Below are 21,265 nucleotides of genomic sequence, written 5' to 3'. Positions count from 1 at the left end.
TGCGCACACTGACCTGATGGGCTCTCCTCCCTAGGGTCACAGGGAAAATCAGGGCTCTGCTCGGAAGTCTCACTCTTGTCAACAGCTGCCTCCTGAGACCAAAAATAAAATTCTACAAAACTCAAAGAAAATGAGGAATCTAAGCACATAACATCACAATGGAAATTCAGCAATGCAACTATGAACCCAGGACTAACAGATTCTTAGGCAGTAAAAGAGGGGTCCTTGGGTCACCTGGGGCACTCAGAATGTGAACTCTGCAATGGGTCTGTTCAAGCCCAGGACTCTATTTTTATTTTCCTCTTCTATAATCTCCTCAAAACAAATAACATCTTCTAAAAGAGGCAGATAGTGGTGTTTAACTTAAGACTTTAACAAATGAAGGAATAAGTTTTCCAGCATCTCACTGTCTCCCACACCACCTCCCATGTGCAGGCAGGTTCCAGTCGTCCATGCAGCAGGAGTGTGAGGCTGTGCTAGTGTGAGTGTGCACACCGCTGCTTGCCTACTCTAAAGGGACCAGAGTGTAAGACAGAGCCCTCCACAGCACACATTTGAAATGTCCACACATAACCTGTGAGTCGGACCCGTGAGAGGATAAGGAGACACTCTTCCTGGCCACATGCTCTGGACCAGGCCCCTTCCATTCGCTGCTGTCTATCCTGCTCCCAGTCTGACAGACCTTTCACCACCCCCTTCCTTCGGGCATGGGAAAGTTAGCAGCCAAAGTGACTTTTGAAGTGCACATCTGTTTTTCAATTGATATCTTTGACGTATGGCAAATCTTGGGCTATGAACTTGAAATCATAGAAAAATCAAAGAACAGGAGAAAAGAGCATCTGTGGAGGGACAAGGCAGCACAACATGCATTGAAGGAAGGAAAGAACAAATAGCACATCAAGCCACGTGCACCCCCGTGCAGCCTGCGGCACCCCCCCCACACACACACCACCAAGGGCAGTAGGACTGATCAGGGGAGGTGCCGATGGCAGCACTAGGGGACAGTGTAAGTTGCCAAAATATCTTACAAATTGGAAGGACCCCAAGAATGGCTTTGTTCAAACTACAAATGCCAACCTGATGAAATAGGCCAGCTCTCACCCCGGGTGGCACATGAGAACTGCTAAGGGATCTCTGACAAAATCTGATGGCTGTCCTACCCCAAAGATTCCTATTTAATTGATGGCGGGGGGGGGGGGGGGCGGCACGGTGCCTAAGCTTTGGAAGTTTTAAAAGTTCCCAGGTGATTCTTCCATGCTGCCAGAACCAAAAACTGCAGTCCTAGCCAGGGTAAAGCTGGGCCACATCTTCCAATGGTCACCCACACCAGCTCATGCCTTTTAGGTCTGGTTTGGCCACTCCAAATGGAACCACTAGAAAAGCCCACTTGGGCTGGTACAGCTGACAGTGGGTTCTTTCAAAGTTGATGAGGGTTCAGGAATTGAATGCAAAGAGATCCACCATCTTCCTTACAAGGAATGGAGGAGGACATGCTGCTGGACTCCTGGAATCAACACAGGACACTGCCAGAAGACATGAGATTGAAAAAGGACTCACTCCCTAGGCAGCCTTCCAAAGACAGCTGTCAGGGGCAGCATGATCAGTGTTCAACAGAGGGGATTCCAGTGTCATCTCAAGGCCTGGACTAGATGACCTCAGTAGCTCCTTCCACCCCTGAGATGCCAGTCTCCAGCTGGGACCCCAACAGGGAGATGGCCCCCAGCCTCAGGAGGCCAAATAATACGCCTGGGTTGGGAAATCTCCTTAGGTCCCTGGGGCTCTCCAGTGTTCTCTCCAGCCCCTTCCCACAGGGCTCTCAAGCAGGCTTTTGAGATGCAGGCTCAGGGTCAGCCTTCCTACAACTACAGAAGCCCAACAAGCCCTGAGTTTCCCAAGTGCAATCGAAGGGCTCAATCTGCACTTTCTGAATTAACTCCAATATTTTTCTGGAAAAGCTGAAAGGATGCAGTTTTTCAATCCAGACAGGAAACAAACCAACATCCCAGAGCCAGTTAACCCTAGGTGTCCTGGAGAACCCAGCCTTTGGAGAAAGACTCCTTCTAATGACTTCTGACCTGGCATGTAACACCTCAGGGAGGAAGGGCTTCTATATTTGGTATTGCTGAGTCTGTGGCCAGAAGCCAGTAACCTGGTGCCTAGAACAGGGTGAGCACAGGGAACGGAGGGCTGAAAAACCTGACTGTGGGTTCAGAGCAAGAAGCTTTCTGAGGCAATTGGCCACTTGGTCCAAACTTGGGCCTGACAAGTCAGGGACAATTTTTGGGTCCCTAGGAGTAAGTTCCTTACTGACGTTTGACACCACTCTTCAATAAGTAATAACAAGGCAGACATGGCCTCTGTATAAGTATTCCACCCCCCAGCCCCACCCCAGTGATAACAATAATGGTGAAAGCAGCCATTCCGGGGACAGGGAGAGTATGTGCTGGGTCATTTCGCCAAAGGGCAAATGGGCATCTAAAAGGGAGCAAAAGTAAGCTTGCCAGTTGTTGTCTGACATTTTAGGAGCTTGGTGGTATGATGACCAAAAGCCAGGAAGACGAGTCCATGAGCACTATCACACAGGACCAGAGCAGGCTGGGGTCAGGGGAGGGGCAGCAGGGCAGAGAGGGCTGGGTGAGCATGCAAGCAGGACAACGGAAAGGGTCATCCAAACTGCTTTTTTTTTCAAAGAATACAAATGCAGGCTCTATTTCTCATTTCCTCATTTCCAGGCCAGACTATTCATTCTTGAAGATTATGCTGGCAAGTCACAGAGCCAAGCATGACTGACCAAGATGGCCTCAGCTCAGGCCCCAGGCTGGAGACAATGAAAGCGGAGACGGGAAACAATTTAGATGACCATGACCTACAGCACGTCCTGTGAAACTCAGTGAAAACCAAAGGTGGGGAAGCCAAAAACAAGTATACAGTCTTTAAAGTGCTTTTGCTTTAATGACTTCACCGTATATATGTTTATATATACTTGCCGCTACAATTTTCTAAAAATAAAACCAACATGAAAGTCAATTAGGCAACAGAAAATAAAGATCAACAGAGGTTGGGGGAAAGAGCACAGCAAGTTAATATTGCAAATAATGATGACTTATGGCACCTAAAAACAGTCAATGATGGACCAGAGTGTTCGTGCTCAGCTGGCCCAGGAGCTCAGGGGACATGGCCACTCAGTGACACAATGTGTGCTGCTACCCTGGGGGACTCGGCATCTATGAGGGGGTGTAGGAGGCAATAGCCTGCTCAGAGAACTATACCATCAGAGGTTAAGGACACCTAGTCTCGCTTATCTTTGTGCCTCCCCCAAGCTTCACCCATGGCCTGAGAATTCTAGATGTCCAATAAACATGTACTGAAAGACTGAATAAATGAGAAAGTGGCCTGGAGCATTCGCTCTGCACTGAGGCCTAGCACAGATATGCTGAGATCTCCCATAGGAGTATTCTACTGGCCCAGGACAGAGAACTGAGATCACCACTGGTTGAAGAAGATTTGGCCTCAAGCTACATCTGGTTGGGGAAAGGTCACTGACTAAAAGGAAAGCATGGGCGTGATTCCCAGTGTGCTTCTGAAAGTGACTAAATGTCAGGAATAGGCCCAGTGATAGCTTGTTTCATAGATATCCTAGTGTCAAATGCTAACTGGAAAACTTAGTGTGGGCTTTTGTAGACCTGTGGCTTTCTTGACTAAAGAGAGGTAAAGGAGGACAACACTGGGACACTGGTGAGCAAGGCTGGGCCAGAGGCGACAGGCGCAGTGGGCTCCTGTGCCCAACACAGGGAGAGACAGCCAGGAAGCCAGGCACATGCTATTGCTGAGTGAACCAGTGCCACTCCCCACCAGCCAGCAGGTGGGCCAGCCTCAGAGAGCTGGCTCGTTTACTTAGAGAACAAACTTGGCCAACATCCTGGTACCCAGAAACCAGGCATTTATACCCAACACCTGCACAGCACTTTAAGCACTGAGTGCTCTAGGGAAACCTGCTAAAATTGTAGTTTATTATATTTTTCATTTCCATTATAGACCCTCTCTGACTCACACAAGCCTCTGTTTCAGAATTTTCATGTGAGTATACTTTGATGTAAGTTATAAGTGCCTTTCATTGTAAGATGATTAAGCAGGCAGATGTCTGCTCATAAACTCAGGAGAGAGCCCATGGCTGCTGAGTTAGGGTCTTGCTGTTCTCCCATTAACACCAGACTATTTTATAACCAAAAATAATTTATACATTATGAATGGCAATTTTATAGCTGATTTATGGAATATTTCACATGAAGTGGAATTTTGTAAGTCTGGAGGTTAGGGGATGTAAAATACCATTTTTATACCTTGTCACGGCATGAGTTTGGGTGTTAAAAGGCTTAAGTCATACCTTCATGCACATGCTAATGTCTTACGGTCCATTTCACTTACTGGAAAATCTTACAATGACACCCTTATATCTCCCTAAGACTTTGGGCTTTTTAGCAAGCGTTTTCACAAATATTCATATTATTTTATCCCAACATACCTCTGAAGCAGGGAGAACAGGTTTCATTGACCCTAGCTGATCCAAGAAGGAAGTGAGCCCCAGATCCAACAAGTCGTTTTGAACTAAGACTAGAACTGCCAGGGCTGGGGATTACCAGGCCAGTGGCGGTCCCACTAGTCTTCACTCCAGAATCTTCCTGCCCCCCAAACAGGTGGCATAAAGAAATTTCACTGTCCTTACTTGGCACAGGCTGCCTGGGCACCAGGATGGACATATAATTCTGCAGATGTCAGCCAGGCAAAGCATGGCGGCCCCTTCCCAGCCAAGTATGGGGAGAGGCTGGGCTGGCAACGTGGAGCAAGAAGCCATCACTACGTAACAGTTCTGCCCCATGCTCTACTGCCCCCACAAAGGACTCTACACAACCTGGTACACACATAACACCCACAAAGACTTACTGATGAGCTGGGACAGACCAGTGGGCAGGGCCATTTCTGCTTGCCCAGGCCCATCGGTCTAGGCATGGCTCAGACCTGAGAGGAACCAGCAGGAGGTGGTGCTACCCTTTCTCCAAGCCTCTTAATTTTTAAGGAGGGTTCTCAGGATGCTTCTTGAAGGAGAGAGGGTCACACCATCTGCTACACAGCTTGTTCTCTCATCAAAGGATTCAAATGAGCACAAGAAAGGAGTACTGACTCCCCCCGACCCTTGCTCGATATGAACTAAGCCTTCCTTCTCCTGGTCCTGGGCAGCTTTCAGTTGGCATCACCATTTGGGGAGCTAGGATGAGGGATGTTCCCCAGTGTCACCAGCTAGACTCAGGGGGCAGGTGAGCACACCAGCAGCAACGGCCACGTGCTCAGGGCACGACTGTGTTGTTTTCCTCCTGTGCCTTCACAGAACCACCATGGGTATCAAAGCACACATTATAAACCCCATTTTACAGCTGGGACAGCTGAGGCACAAAGCAGTCGGGTGACATGCCAAGGTCACACTGCTAGGAGTGCTAAAGTTCACATACATCATTAACTCCTAGCCCTTAACATTTTATATGATAGTCTATTAAAATAATGTTTTAGCTCCAAAGCAGTAATTCTACATTTACTTCCCCATTCTCTTTCATGGGAATGGAGTGAGGCGAGGGTAGGGAGACCATAAAAATGGTCTTAGTCTTTCAAAAGAGATGTGTGCCTGAATTTCTAAAGCATGTAGAGATCCTTGGGTCAGGGGGGTTCTAGTCTCCTCTATGTTAGACTTAATAAAACAAATTACATTGTAGGACACAAAGTTTGCTACTTACATTCACTTCAGTTATAGCAATATCAACGACGCTACCAACAACAATTAAGGCATCAAAAGTGTTCCATGCATCAGTGAAATAGTGCTGTTAGGGCAAGCATTCAGAAGCCACAGAAGAGATGAGGCACAACAGGAAAAAAGAAGAAAAGGACAGTGTTATAAAAGGGGAACGTTCTAGCATTGTACCACCCGGCTACTTGAAAAAATGCCCTAAAACAAACATGTTACAGATACATCACTTTGGATATCACTGCTGACATAGAAAATCAAAACAGTTAGAGATGCCTATCTTACCCTGCCTATCAGTGACTTGGGTAATGCTGCAAAATAGTCCTCCAAAAGGTGACCTGTCTGAAAAGGCCCCGGATAAGGCTGTACCTGCAAGGCCTGTTTTCCGCAGCTCTCATTAGGAAATTCCTGGTTTTAGTGAAGTGAAACTGGGATCTGTGACTTGTCCAGGTGATGCCAGTGCGGGGTTGGGGGGAGCGGAGTGTGCACAGACAAAGGATAAGAGGCGGGCGGCCGCGGGCGGGCGCATACTCACGTCGGCTTCGCTGAGGGCCACGTCTATAATGCTGCCGATTACGATGAGGGAGTCAAACGTATTCCAGGCGTCACTAAAATACCCCTGGACAGAGCAGGCAGGGGGCAGACATTTATGAGCATGTATGAATGAAACGCCACATGGACCACATGGGGACGTATCCAGGCCCCAGAGCACCCATGGCAACCAGATGGGGCAGGAGAGCCAAAGTAGGCAACAATACTGTCCACTGGTGGAAAGGGACACAGAGGATGGTGTGCACCTGCATGTGTTGAAGAGGTTGCCCACGCACACACATACACACACACACAATGCATACCTGTGGCCCTGAGCAGCACCAAGCCCAGCAGAATATCTGCAGGACAGAGGCAGGCCCTTGGCAACTCTGCTCTGATACCCAGGGTGACAAGCCCAAACCCTCACACACTGATGAAGAAAAAGCTGCTCTGACTCCTTCCAGAGACCCCAGTTACCCCACTTCCTTCTCTTCCCTACTTAAAGAGCACTGTGACCAGGCATTCCACATGCTCATTTCTGTGCCTTTAAAACAAACCAGTAACCCTTCCCTCTCCTCTCCAGTCCAACAAGAATTACCAAAGGTATACCTGAGACAAGTTCCTGTCCTCTTGCTGCTCACTAACAGGGATGCAGACATGTGTGGCAATGGCTGATAGGGAGACAGGCACAGTGACACACACAGGTCCAAGGCACTGAGTCACGGCAGAGAAGCTCACTCTGGGTTATGTGGATAGGGGCCCTGTGGGGGTGGGGGGCATGGCAGGTCTTACAGAGGAAAAGAGCACAGAAGGATGACAAGGATGCTCATGGGCTCCCCTTGTCACAGAGGGAAGCCCCAAGTCACCAACAGGTTCCTCCTTGCACTCAACTCTTACTCTCTTCCTCCCTCTTCACCCTCTAGGCTAAGAGGACTCCTTCTCCTTCGTCAAAACCACTACCAGGTTCTTCCCCACCTCCTGATGCCTCCCCACCCCAACTCTGCCCACATGCACTTCCTTCTTCAAGGTCAGCTCAAATGCCACCTCCCTGAGGGTACTTTTTCAGATCCTCCTGTCTTCTACCCTGATCACGGTGACTCTACATCTCTCATATCTTGATCACTGAATCTGGGATCTTTGCAGGTCCATCACTCTGAGGAGGACAACTATGCTGATGACTCTGTCCCCTCCTCCACTAACCCCGATGCCCCTGGAACCCAGTTAGTGCCTGACCTGTTGCAATGTCTCTTCCTATAGATTACTCAGCCCATTGCTTTTTTCCCCCAGGCCCTCATATCTTGCAACAATTCTGAAGGCACAGCACCCCCATGAGTGTGACTTACAAATCCAAATACAGGTGCCGTGCATTTTACTTCTTTTTCTGGGTTTAGGGCAGTAGGTGCTAACTTAGTCCTGTTGTCTCCTGACACCCCCAGGAAGGCTGAGATTGGAGAAGGCAGTGGGTAGCACTGCACACAGAGGCTTCCGGTTGCAAAGCCAATGACTCTGTCTATAAATCCACTACGTCTTTTTAGAAAGTCAGAACATGTTTTGGAAATAAAAATTTAGATCTGAATAATATAAAAAGGGGCCCAGTGTGCTCACCAGTGGGGTGATCACCACTGAGTGGGCTTTGTGCTGGATCAAGAAAACTAGAACAGAAGGTACTTTGAAGTGTCAGGTTTCATGAAATCAAGTGCAGGCCCAGAGGATGTCACTGCAGGACCCCAGCCTTTTATGACACAGCAGAAAACATGGACATACTGGTTAATAGCTGGAGGTTTATTCTAGCTACTGTTAATCACTCCAGGTGCATGTATAGGGGAGCTATGACACTGACTGATGGTTTGGCTTTTTACAAAATTTTGTTCGTAAGATTTTACCATCCAACTGCCATGACTTCTGACCCAGGCTTTGGCTCTCTCCTCCCTTCCTACAATCACAATGCCTCAGTCACAGCTATCAGGTACCCTCAGCAACCGCTACCCTCCCAGACCCCAATCTCAGTCCTATAACAAGTAAACAGAAGGAGCTCACCACCCCAACTCTGAAGGCCTGTGGATCCACGTCTAATGGGAAGGTCTTAAGAAATGCCACATCCTATATCTTCTAGCTTTTCTTCTCACGGTACATGATTCTTGGCCAGCAAAACCGAGGAAAGATGGGCTACTCGGAGGACTAGCCTAGTGCTAATATGCCAGTCATGCTGGTCAGAGATGAGACAAAGAGCTTGCACCAGGACATAAAGGAACACACTGCTTCCTTTGCCAAGGAAGTCTCTGAACCAACAAGTCAGCAAGATCAGAAGGTGCACCGAGAGCTGCTGTGATGTCCCAGATTGTAAGGATACAGATTCTCTTTGGAATGATGCACACTGTTGTGAATGGTAACAGAGAGTTGGCTGACTAGTAGCCTTGGCGGGTTGCTCTGAGGAGTAGGGCCTGCCCTTTCCTTCATGGTCTTAACAGCAACTCAAAAGCTCAAGAGAGTTGAGTGGTCCTTCCCCTCTCCTCTAGGGAGAAATGGGTGCATTAGTAACATCCTTAGTCATCAGCAACAGCTGGGCCTTCAGCCTCACAGAACAGAAGACCAAGCATACCTCCTCCTCTCCTGTCTCACTCAGGGACAGCCCCTCGCCATGCTGCCCCATGCGCTCTGCTTCTCCCATTACAATCTGTCATTTACCTGAGGCCAAATCTGAGGGCAAACCTGTGCGCTGGGTGCAGGTCTTTGTCACTTATTTTGGACTTTACTCCTGAACAGCTTCTCTCTCTCTGCCCAGGATTATCAGTATTAACCTTTGGATCATTTCTATCAGCCAACAAACTATTGTCCAAATGGGTCATTGTGGCTCAAAATGTTGCATAAAGTCACTTTAAATCAACGTGATAAGGGCTTGACATTTGGGATCCCAGAACTTTTTGGCAATCTCATCAACTCTCTCCCCAGAGGATCCCTCACACTCACAAAACCCTAGAGGCTGATACCCCTAACCCAGGTCACAGGAGGCTTGAGTTGGGGTAGGTAGCTGGAATCACAGGATCTGACCAGGTGACTCTGCTGGGTCCAGGGGAGGCAGAAAATGCCAGCCTGCCCTTTCTTCCCATGTCCTGTTTCCCTACTTAGTAGCCTCCTTTCTAATAAAATCACTGTCAAGTGAACATGACTCAGTCTCCCAACCCTTTTCCACCAAATTCTGGTGTCACCAGAAAATTAGACACTATCTCCCAAAAGAGGTCCCAGCTCCATCTCTCTTGGACATTGACAACAAACTCTCCTGCAGCTGATTCCTGAGGCCTGGGCCCCTCAAGTGGAACCAGCGGTCCTTACCAGCCCAGCCAGGATTGGCCCTTATATTATTTTTTGTCCAGCCCCATGTCCTTGAAAAGACCAAGCAAATCATCCACTTGCAATAACATCTATTACCTGGAAACAATTCTGACTCCAGAAATTTAAAATCATAAACCAACTAAAGTGTGTCTTGGGGCAAGGTAGCTCCATGATTCCCAAGAATTTTATTCTGATTGTGCGTCAATGTCTGTCTCCTGCCCAAACGTGGGGTCCTGGAAGCAGAGGCTGGACTTCCAGCCAGGATGCAGCAAAGACTTGGCACATGTAGGGGAGAATGTTGTGGAATGGCCACACATGAGAAAGAGAAAAGCAGCCCAAGCCCAAGGTCTCATCTGTAGATCTGAAGAAGCCTTTTACAAATGACCTGCTTTTGCTGTTGATCATAGCAGCCAGAGCACTTATCAGTTTCTGCCAGGGAAGGATTTGACTCAAGGTATGACCCATAGCACCAACTTTTCATAGAAACTGTAGCTGGCAGCTTTCTAACTAGCATAAGCCTTTCTGATGGTCATATGAGTGTTTACAAGAAAACACTAACTTTGGCCACTCTACTCTGCCCAAAAATCCCATGACAGAAAACCAGGTACCCTCTTATGCCAACAGAGTATACCCAAGGGCTCATCCATTTATTCCTTTCTTCACTCCCCAATCTTTACTGAGTAACCAGCTTGTAGCAGACATCATGTAAGACAAAGGAGACCCAGCTTACAACATCAGCTAGTGGAGAGAGAGAGATGTGAAGTAGCAATGATGGTGCTAATGTACCATAAGCATCTAACAACACAAAGAGCTGATTCTGCCTGGGCTGGTGGGATGGTGTCACAGAGGAGCCACTATTTCAGACAGGCCTTAATGGATAACAGTTAGAAGCATGTGCCAGGGAAAGTTCTCTCATGTTAATTGTTGGGGGTGGGGTGGGGAAAAAGAATGACAGGGAGAGAGTGGCTGGAAATGAGGCAGAAACATAAATGGGCCAAGGTTTTAGTGGAAGACTTTGAAATTAGACTAAGAAAAGTATGTTTCGCATGCAAAAGGTGGCTAGTACCAGAATTGCCCTGGGAGAGCAGCACAGTCAGCTTGGGTGTACAAAGGGAATATGTGGAAGATGAATAGAGAGGGGCTGAGGCCAGAGGCAGGGAGATGACTTAGCAGTCAGCGCAACTCAGAAGGGAGGAGGGCAGTAGAGATTTGGAATGATATGGAGGTGGCCACTGAAGGCCTGGGCAGGTACCCATTTCACCAGGTGAGAAGGGGACCAGGAGAGTTCTAAGAAAACTCAACATTAAAGCAACAGGCTGAGCCCATGAAGAAATCTGACATAAAGTTCTAGTTAAGGAGAGGGATAACTGGACTGTTATTTGGCATTAAAATCAATCACTTACTTTATATGTGATCACTGAACTGAAAAGACAGTATCAGATATTCTTTTCAGGAGCTAGAGAATGTCCTCTAGGAAGATTGCTAAAGTTTTCTTGTTAAGCCTCACTCTGCCAGGGGCCCTGGGGCAGGGACTGCTGCCCCTGGAGGCTGGTGGACCCAGATGACCCAGTGACCACTGTGCACCAGCTCTGCATAGACACATGTGGACTGCACTAAAACTCTTTCTTCTTTCCCCAAACCTAACTACTCTTTACTCTTACCAAGTATAAGTGGCTGAGGGTGTAAATTAGCCATTTTTTGAAGTAGAAGCAAGATCAAAATACTCTATGGCCTACAACTTGGGAACAAAGTATGGCTCTCTGGGGATAAGCCCACAACCAGGGCAGGTAACCTGGCTCAAACATGTGCTGAAACAAACACCAGTTGGGTGACATCTAAAAGCACAAAGAGGAAGCCTTGGGAAAATTAGAAGTGTTCTTCCTACGTGCAGAAGCCAGTACTCTGGAAAAGACCCTTCTTCCTCATCTCTCTCCTTGGAACAACAGAATTCATCAGAGGATTCCAGTGGCTTCCCCAGGGAGTACTGGAGAGAAAGGCCAGGGGAGTGGGGCTGTCTCTTACCTAAATGATGGCCTACTTTTCAAAACCCTAGGGCTACACAGCCAACTCCAAGTTGAAAGCACAACCTAGAGTGCATGAGGTCAATGCCTGACAAGTGGGTTTCCCTTGGGGCTGATACAACATACTAAACAGCCTGTTTGCCTTGCCCGAACCCTGGGTCTCTGGTTTCTCACCACCTTGCATTCTTACCTCACCCACTGGCAAGCTCCTAGCCCACCTCAGCCCTTCCTGCTTATGGAGGCTGGGTGACCTCACCTCTTGAGTCTTGGGACTACGTCCCTCTAAATGTGATCCATCTCAGGAGGCCTCATTTTTTTATCAGTCTCCTGAATATAAAAAAGGTCCCTAGGGCCAGGTCTTTAACTCTTCCTCCTACAACACCTCACCTACCAGGAAGGTAGGAATTCACTTCACCTCACCTACCAGGAACTCACTTTCTAAATTATAGTTATAAAACAGCTGTGACCCAGGCCCTTCTGACAGGTATGCTCTCCTAGATAGGACTTCTCCTAAAGGTGCAGCCTTCACTGTAGCAATTACTGCCCCAAGGGACCTTGCTACAAAGCTCCTCAAAGGAAATGAAGACTTTCCTGAGATGGGACTGATGGGCAAGGTTTCCCAAACCTCCGTCCCACATGGCCACCTCCTCAACAATTCTTCCCTCTGCAGCCTCTACCACATGTCCCTCAGCCCAACTGCCCCTCTGACTGGGACAGGGAGGGCTCTCCCTGACCTGTCCATGAAAGCCTGCTTCCCGGACTACTGTTAATGATAAAGAAAAGACAGAGATAAATCAGGGAGTACTTTAAGCAGAGCTTCGAAATCTGTCTTGCTGAAGTGACTCTCTCCTGCTCTGCAGGCACAAAAACAGCATAAAATCCTTTCCCTGCTGTGGTGAACACAGCAACAGAGCTCCCCAAGCACTGAGATGCTGCTATTACTGTTATAAAAGTTCTCAATTGTAATCTGAGGTTCTCTTACGCTATGTAAATATCTTGCTAAGTAAAACTACAAGAAGCATAATTTCTGGCAGAAATTACTCATTATAAAACTCTGGTTGATCAGTACTGATAATAAATTTTCACTTGATGCCTCTGGTCTGTTCACAGGCCACTGAACTCCCCTCTCAGGTTTGGGATCAGCAGTTTACTAGGCAGAGCAGTGTGCAACGAGCCATGGATGCAATGGCCTGCGGCAGGGCGTGTGCTTGTGCTCACACACACACTCTCACACTCATACATATTCTCTTACACACATGCCATGGGCAAGTGGCCCTTCTCTTCAGGCTAGAACAAACAAGCTTTTAAAACTTCAGAGCTTAATCACCAGGCAAGGGAAGACATGGCCAGAGGGTCTAGGAAATGCTCCATAGGTTCCGTGTTGCATTTCTCGAGTACTTTTGATGTTTACTTTGCAAACTTTTCCACCAGTTCAAACAAACATTATTTGAAGAAGTAAAGGTGAGAGGGAAGCAAACCACAATCTCCAAAGGAAATTAAGATGAATTTGGAAAAGGAGGTGATGTTTATATGTATAGATATGGACAAGTCACAGTAAATAACAGCTGGCCATGCATAAAAGTGCCAAATGTGACCCCACTGCAATCATCCCACCTGGTCACTTACAAGTGTCCTTTCTTTTGGGTCCACAAAGAGCTGATAAAGATTGCATAGAAATTAATTCAAATTAAAGAAAGGAACAATTCTAAATTAGAATTCCACATAAACATGGAGTATGTGAAGTTATTTCATAACCCAAGTCTTAAATTACAGATACCTTACACACAGATGAACCAATAACTGGGTCAATGAATTTGTCATTCTCTAACTCTGACAGTTTAGGGCTTTGCTAGAAAAGAAACTGAGGGTTAAATGTCCCACAGCTCAGCCGGGATTTGCTCCTCCGTTGAAGTCTTTAGAACAAGGTAACATTGTTAGTTGAAGATGATGGTGGTGGGGGTGGTGGTCAGCATGACGCTACTACCTGCCAAGCACTCCTCTAAGCATGGCACATCTAGTAATTCTTTACTCCTCACAAGCACCCTACGAAATAAGACTATTGTGTCTTCATTTTATGGATGAGGAAACTGAGGCACAGAGCAGTAGAGGAACTTGTTTGATGAGCTGGTGGAGGGTAGGGATTTGAATCCAGAACCACACATGCTCCTCAACACTGTCCTATCTGCCTCATACTGCAGACACTGACAGCTGTGAAATGGATTCACTACCTCCCAAAGGAGACGTGCTGAGTCGTCCAATGCAGTTTAATGCATTTCATGTCTTGTTTTGTCCCAAAGTGAAAATTTTCTAGGTTAAATAAACAAAAAGTGGCATGGGTATGAAGGGTCTGCAGCTGGTAGAACTTTCCATTAAAGGTGAAAAAGATGCTGTAGACCAAGGACAAATAAAACCAAAGCCTTTATCCTAAAAATCTAAAAATAAAATCATAGCCAAATTCTTTCCGATGGGTTATGTTAAAACGGTTTCTCCAGGGCTCCAGTAATGAAGCAAGTCTCCCTGAGACAGCTGGATACACGCTATTCCAGGAAAGAAAACCGGGTTTACTGTATGTGCTATTCTAGAAACAGAACACCAGGCTTAAAACAGTCTCCATTCTACCAATTCCCAATTCTCTCCTCCCTTCTCCTTTTTCTTAGAATTGTTTTCACGAGTTTCGTTTCTGTAGATTTATTTTCCCATATGTACACAGATGCCCTAATCAGATTTTAAAGTTCTCAGGTGATAACCCAGTTAGCGGCCAGAACAATTCAGCATAATTCAGCGACACAAGACTAACAGGAAGCGGATGCTTCTCTGGGGTGGTTCAGCAACAGCCTCTGAAAAGTGGTTTCAGCAACTCACCTTAGGTTTAAATGCAATGACTTTCAAAACCATCTCAACAGTGAACACCCCAGTGAAGACCATGTTGAGAATGTCCATGGCGTCATTAAACATCTTGGACTGCTCGTAGTGCTGTGGAGGAAAGCAGAGGTACGGTTCTCAGAGGCTTTGTCCCAGCTCACAGGAGGAGGCCCCCAGTCCTCTGCTCTGCAGGTGCCCATCCCCCACATGGACACAGAGGCCACCCGCACAGTCCAGCACCCTCTCTCAGGGTCTCCACTGGCACTGCAAGGTCACAAGCCTTCTTCACGAAGTGCATGGGGTCCTCGGGAAGATGAGGATGACTGGATGATAGAGGGGAAAGACATCAATGTCCTCTGCCCCGGATAAGAGGAACCCATGCCTCCTTCTGGCAGGATTTATACTGGGGGCCATGACTCAAGCACAATGCAGAACCCACTGAAAGGTCTATGAATAAAGGTAGGATTTGGTTAGGGATAAACTTCATGTCATTTAGTTTTATGTTCAATATAATGCAGTACTAGCTTGACTTCCTACTTTCCCCTACATCAGTGCATGGTCCATCTCATGTGTAAAGAATTCTTACATTTAAGGAAAGCAATAGGAAATTTATTGTTGGCTGTTTTTAGAACCATGTGGCAGACAGCACTGGGAGTTGGTTTGCTCAAGTTCTTGAAGTCAGTGTGAAAACTGAATCTAGACCTTGGTCTTTGCTTCTTGTCCTAGTGTAACCAGACAATAAAACAGCTGGAAAGGCTGTTAATTCTATTAATTATAGTGATAATAATAAATACGCAGAATTATATTAAAAGTAAGTGTTAATACACTTAACATGTTAATGCACTGTAATCCAGCTGGGCCAATTGAAGTGAGTTGTAGTCCTTGCTCCCAATGTGAGGAGGGAATAGCTGCAACACAGGTCAAACTCCAATACTCCATGAACAGGAAGATTCCTGCTGCCAGATGGAGAGCTCCATGAGGACAGGGATATGACTTACATGTCATTTTCAACAATGGGTGCTTACTCTGTAACAGGCCCAGAGCAAAGTGCCTGACACCAATTATCTAGCATAAACTTTATATCTGAGGTAGGTATGACAGACTTCCCATTTCCCCAATAAAGAAAGCAGGCTCAGGGGATTTAAATAATTTTTCCAAGGTTGCCCACTGGTGGGGAGTCAAGTCAGGACTGGAACCCCTGCCTGTCTAACTGTTCTCAGACAGAGCTTCAGTCTACCACTCCCTGGCCCCAGGGGGCCCCCAGTAATGTTAGCTATGGCACACTGTATGGACAGTCTCTTACTAAGACAAAAGAGCGATCTTAAACTCCTACAGAGATGACTGTCAGCTAAGAATGGGACCCTGACCAAACTACAGTCCCGACTCATCAGAAAATCAAACTCACCCTCTTGTGAGGGACTGGCCTCCCACCCTCAAAATCTGGATCATGGGACTGCGCCAAAGGGGCAGACATGATCCCCATCTCCACGTGTCTTCATTTTTACCTGCATGGCCAAGCAGAGTGTGTTGAGCATGATGAGAACAAACATCACGTATTCGAAAGGCGAGGAGTTCACCACGTACCAGAACTTGTACTGGTAGGGGTTTTTGGGGATGTATCTCCGCAGGGGACGTGCTTTCAAGGCGTATTCAACACACTGACGCTGAAATGGCAGAAAAGAGCAAAGAGGGGACCTGAGCATGTCTACACTAGGAGGGCATAGCTCTTCCCTGCTTTGAAAGGGCAGGTGCAGCCCCTGCTGGGAAGGACCCAGGACCAAGGGGAAAACTACCAGGCAACCCCCACAGGCACCACTTTGCATCAGGGACAAAGGGTCCCCAGCTCCATCACCTTTTCTGATCCTCACGGCAACTTGGAAGTGACCAGATCCCCCATTCTGTTTCTACTTTACTTATTACAAAACAGAGTCCAGAGCTGTGAACTGCCCACCTGAGGTTGCAGGGTGCATGGGCAGAACCATGAAGCCTTGCCCCAATTCTTATTCCTGCCACTCCTCTATGCCAGTGGATCACATCTGTAGTTCTCCTGCCCCTGCTGTCCTCCAGGGAAGGAAACCATGTTGAGAGGCATAGAAATTCTCAAGAACCAGAAGGGATGGGTTCACTGCCCAAGACTGGAGCCCCAAGGCTGCTCCAGGAGAGACACACCCACGTCACCTCTCAGGGCCCAGACTGTGTTATTTCTAAGTACCTAATGGTGAGTGAGCTATGGGTCCATCTGGGAGCTTTTGAGGCTCAGGAACTTGCTGTGTCCTCAGACTTATGGGTCACTAATGATGGCCAGAGCACTATCATCCCCACTTGCTCTGGGGCTGGGACTGGTCCACTCTGCAACAAGCCCAGAGGGAGCCTCCGGCCCCGAGAGCTTGGCAGCAGGCCCTGCTTGCACCTCAGCCCAGGCCTACTCCCATTCTTCTGCTTGGACTCTGGGTTCTGACTTCAGCCAGGCTCCCTCTGTCTAGGACCCGGCCCTGCTAATGACCTCACACACTAACTCCAGAGACCCCCCCTCGAGACTTCTGTGGGCCTCGGGTGGTGATGATTTCAGCTCTGGTGCTGTCTGGCTGGCCTGGGCCTTGCCCTGACACTCTTCTTCCTTGGCGGGGATGAAGATCTGGGCCAGGCCTCCCTCTGTTACTGATGGAATCTGCAGAGATGTCCTGACAACTCGAAGCAACATCTTCCTACAAAACAAGCCAGCACTGTCCTCATGTTTCCCCCAACAGGCATGGCTGCCACCCAAGACAGACTGCCTCACCACAGCCACTTCCCGCAGGAAGCCTAGGCTGGCAGATTATTCTTCTCCTCCGTCATCATCAAACCGAGATGCTGCTGATAGAGGGCCTGGGGGAAACTCCCAGAGTAGAATCTTGATCTCACAATCTTTTAATGCTGGAAGGGACCTCTAAAAGCAGCTCCGGAATGCCCTCAATTTAGAGATAATGAAGCAAACCCAGAAAGAATTGGGGATGCACCCACAGCCACAGAGCAAGTGCAGGTAGAAAAGGACCAGAACACAGGTTACTTGGCTCTCTCACACCATCACACAATCAGAGCCAAACACATCAGAGCCCTGGCTCTCAGAGCCCTTGGCTCTCTCACACCATCACACATCAGAGCCCTGATTCTATCAGCTTGGTTAAAACAAGGTGCTAGGTAGGGAGAGATTACTGCCACTGCAATCTTGGTTCCAAGTCTAAAGTTAGTGACTTTTCCTGTGGTGTGAGAGCATACTTCCTCCTAAGTCAACGGTTCTCAAACAGAGACATTTGGCACCATCTGGAGATGTTTTTGGTTGTCACCAAAAACAGGGGTTCATGCTGGGTGTAAGTGAATGCTACTGGAATCTAGTGAGTAGAGGCCAGGGTTACTGTTAAACATCCTACAAAGCACAACAAGAACTATCTGGCCTGAAATGTCAATAGTGCTGAGGTTGAGAAGATAAAAGACTGTCATTAGGAACTCTGGGAATATCTCTGGGTGCTTCCTGGCCCCTGGCCACACCACCCTACAAGATTCTGAGCTGTCACTGGAGGGTCATGACCACAGAAGGTGGCCCAAGCACCTCTCTGAAGTCTCACTCACACATTTGGGGGTAGATTCCACAATTACAAAGTCAAATCTGTATCTGGGAACCTAACTTTCAACAGCAATGACTCAGACTGGCTGCGGGTATGCTCTGAACAGGGCCCAAGCTCCAGGGACAGACACCAGTGGTGCTTTTCTCTGGGCATGGGGAAACCATTAAAGGAGAAGCAATCCCTCCCCTGCTTGGGGGATGGCAGCGCAAACAGTGTGTGACTTTAACCTGATTCTTGTCCAGCTCACAGTTCTTATACTCTTTTTCTCCCTGCTCCTGGAATGTGACAATGACGAAACCCACGAAGATGTTCATCATGAAGAAAGCAACGATGATGATGTAGATGATGAAGAAGATGGAGATCTCTACGCGGTAGTTGTAGATTGGGCCGACATTCTCTCCGTTGGAGTCAATGGCTTTGTACAGCAACCTGGAGAACAGAAGGACCAAGTGAGTACCGCCAGCCCCACTCAGCTCAGGTAGCCCAGGCCCAGGTGTGTCCCTCTTCTGAACGCCACCATGGGCACTGACTGTCAGATCTGTCACCGGAGCCCCCTTCCCTAGGCCCCTAGACACAGGCAGGTATCTGAGGCACCCTCCCTAGGGTGAGGTCCAGTCAGCCCAGCACCTGGGTGGGGGACACGTAGGATATGTTTGCAATTGATGTTTTGAGGACTAAAAAAATGAAAGATTTCACAAATATTCAGCAATACTCCTTCCTATTCACAGATAGAAGACAGGAAGAACATTTCATGTAGACACTTTCTGAACTGAAAACTATACAGACTGGCAAAGACAAGAGCAAGCAACCATATCGTGAATTTCCAAAGAACTTGAGGAGGTTCCCCAAACTAAACTGCACACTAAATTAAATATAGGCCTAGCAGAACTCAACAGAGGAAAGAGAGGAAATTACTATCACACGCCCAAGTTAAATTCAGCCCCATTCTGATGCGGATTCAACACTTCCAGAGCACCCAGCCCTTGGGTGCCCTGGGCTACACCCCTTCACATCCATCTGGAAAGGTGAACATTACTGTCACCCCCATATTATCAAAGCTCAGAGAGGGATCTAAGTGCCCAACATCAATTTCTCAGGGGGCTGAGCCCAGCTTCTCTAAGCCCCAAGATCCAAACTTGTTAATTTCCCTTCATCTGCCACCCTGATTTGCTAAAGCATAGTAGTGTTCAAAACCTAAGACCCAAAACCTGTGTAGAGTAAAAAATCTTACTCCACCCCTCTTCTCTCCTCAGGACTAGTTCCCTAATGAACAAGCCCCACCCAGCCACCCTTCTTCCTGCAGGCACTCCTATAAAGATCTCTGACTCTCTCATGCATCCAGAGGGTTCTGCCAGCCTGAGAAGGTCAGCCTATCCACCATGTGCAACTAACTCCTCTAGACATAGGAACTTGGCATTCAGGACTCAATCTACATATTTATGTTTTACTGGCAGGAAGCAGAGGTGGGGTAGGGTGCCAGAGAGTACTGAAGACACAAGAGACTCTCCTTTTGTATTCCACCTCTTTCCTTCTGTTTTTCTTACTCTGCCCATCAAAATCCTAGCCATTCTTCAGTACCCTATTCTGCATATCTCTGACACACCAGACCTTCCTACCTGGTTTGATTGCCTGACCAAAGCTCTAATTGAATTGGGGCTTTGAAGGCAGGAACTTAGGCGGAGACAACCTGCACAGTGCCTAACAGGGCAGGTAACATGGAACCAGTTTCAAAAGCACACTTTACAAATGAGTGAGTTCCTCAGGAAAGACACAGCACAATGGCTGCTATCCATGCCTGGCACATATTAGTACTAGGAATGAATGAATGAATAAATGAATGAAAGGATGGTTTGGTACACTGCCAAGACCCTCTTTAGTGTAATTTCAGCTTTGCTACCAACAGGAGTTGGCATAACAAATGCCTCCGAGGACCCCCCATTTCCATCCAGAGATGCTCCCCAGGAGCTAGCAGAGATGAGCCCCCAGCCTGGGATCTATGGCCCCCGCTTCCCAAATCTGAGAGTCCTGTCAGCTGGCCACAAAGGTTAATCCTTTACCTAATCAGACAGAGGAGCCCTGTGGGCCAAGAAGTGATTGATAAGTGGCCCAAAGTTTAAAAGTCATGGGAAAAGGCTGTGCCTGTGGAGAAAAGAAGTAGGACTCACTCTAGAAGAGATGGATCAGCCTAGAGGACCCGAGAAGCAAGGAGGAGCCTCCCCAAAGATGTCCATTCTCTGTACTTACTCAGGCCAACCCTCAAATGTGGAGACTGTGAAAAGCGCCATCATAGCAGAAAGGACATTGTCAAAATTGAAATCACTATTTTGCCAGATCCTCTCACGGACCACAGGGTTATCAACATCCTCATCCTTGTAGAGAATGAAAAGCCCCCTAGAGAGGAAAAGAAATGTGGGTTGCCTTGGTCTGACATGAAATCGGTCATGGCCACCCCAACCCCATACCTGCAGGCAGTCACGCTCAGCCTGTCAGCTGGGCCACTGATCTGCATCTGCATCCATCTGCATCTGCACCATCTGCATCTGCATCCCTCCTTTTGTTGCCCTCTGTTTAACCTAATCTCTGGTTCCAGTAACATTGCACAACCACCAGTTTAATGAGTATTCTCTAGAGCAGCTAGGCAGACACCAGCATATGCCAGATAACAAATGAAAACTACTGAACAATAAACATCTCTCACAGGCAATGGGCTCAAAGTGTACACTAAAGAATCAACAGCTTTGGCTGTGGAGAATTCCATAAGCTCTGGAAAACAAGCCCCGGTATCCTCTTATCTGCTATTTTAGTCGTAATCAAATTCCTTCCCCTTATACTAACAATATTCCCAGTCCCCCCGCCCAGAGACTTCTATAATTTCTGGCACCACATAATAATTCTCCTAGAATTTCATTTCTGGGAGGTGCCCAATGTCTTTACAAATGAGGAAGTGGAGGCCTAAAGAGGGAAGAGAAGGTGTCTTCACACTCCTGTGCCATTTCACTCCAAAGAGGCCCTCCGCTGCCCCACCCACATGACTGGGAGCCCTGGAGGTGCAGGGTCCAGTCTCATCCCATTTGGTGCTCTCTGGCTGCACCCTCTGTTGAAAAGAAACCCAACCAAGCAGGCAGCCA

At 47.7% G+C, this 21,265-nt stretch overlaps 1 protein-coding gene across 23 annotated transcripts in view; it reads right to left on the bottom strand.

Moving 5' to 3' along the window:
• Positions 1 to 21,265, bottom strand: part of CACNA1D (calcium voltage-gated channel subunit alpha1 D) — a 323,145-nt gene that overhangs the window by 42,007 nt on the left and 259,873 nt on the right. For 10 of the 23 annotated variants that reach the window (XM_036030907.1, XM_036030901.1, XM_036030908.1 and 7 more), the window contains 5 exons: positions 20,382 to 20,528; positions 18,365 to 18,566; positions 16,041 to 16,199; positions 14,536 to 14,646; positions 6,327 to 6,410 (listed from right to left, as the gene is read on the bottom strand). In XM_036030907.1, coding sequence (XP_035886800.1) covers positions 6,327 to 6,410; positions 14,536 to 14,646; positions 16,041 to 16,199; positions 18,365 to 18,566; positions 20,382 to 20,528 — 703 coding nt within the window. Of the gene's footprint in view, positions 1 to 5,783; positions 5,868 to 6,326; positions 6,411 to 14,535; positions 14,647 to 16,040; positions 16,200 to 18,364; positions 18,567 to 20,381; positions 20,529 to 21,265 lie in introns of all 23 variants that reach the window. The other 13 variants (XM_036030892.1, XM_036030894.1, XM_036030891.1 and 10 more) reach the window with 2 other exon arrangements.

This window comes from Phyllostomus discolor, chromosome 7, assembly GCF_004126475.2.
Source record: "Phyllostomus discolor isolate MPI-MPIP mPhyDis1 chromosome 7, mPhyDis1.pri.v3, whole genome shotgun sequence".
Lineage (NCBI taxonomy): Eukaryota > Metazoa > Chordata > Mammalia > Chiroptera > Phyllostomidae > Phyllostomus > Phyllostomus discolor.
This window is presented reverse-complemented; position numbering and strand designations above follow the sequence as displayed.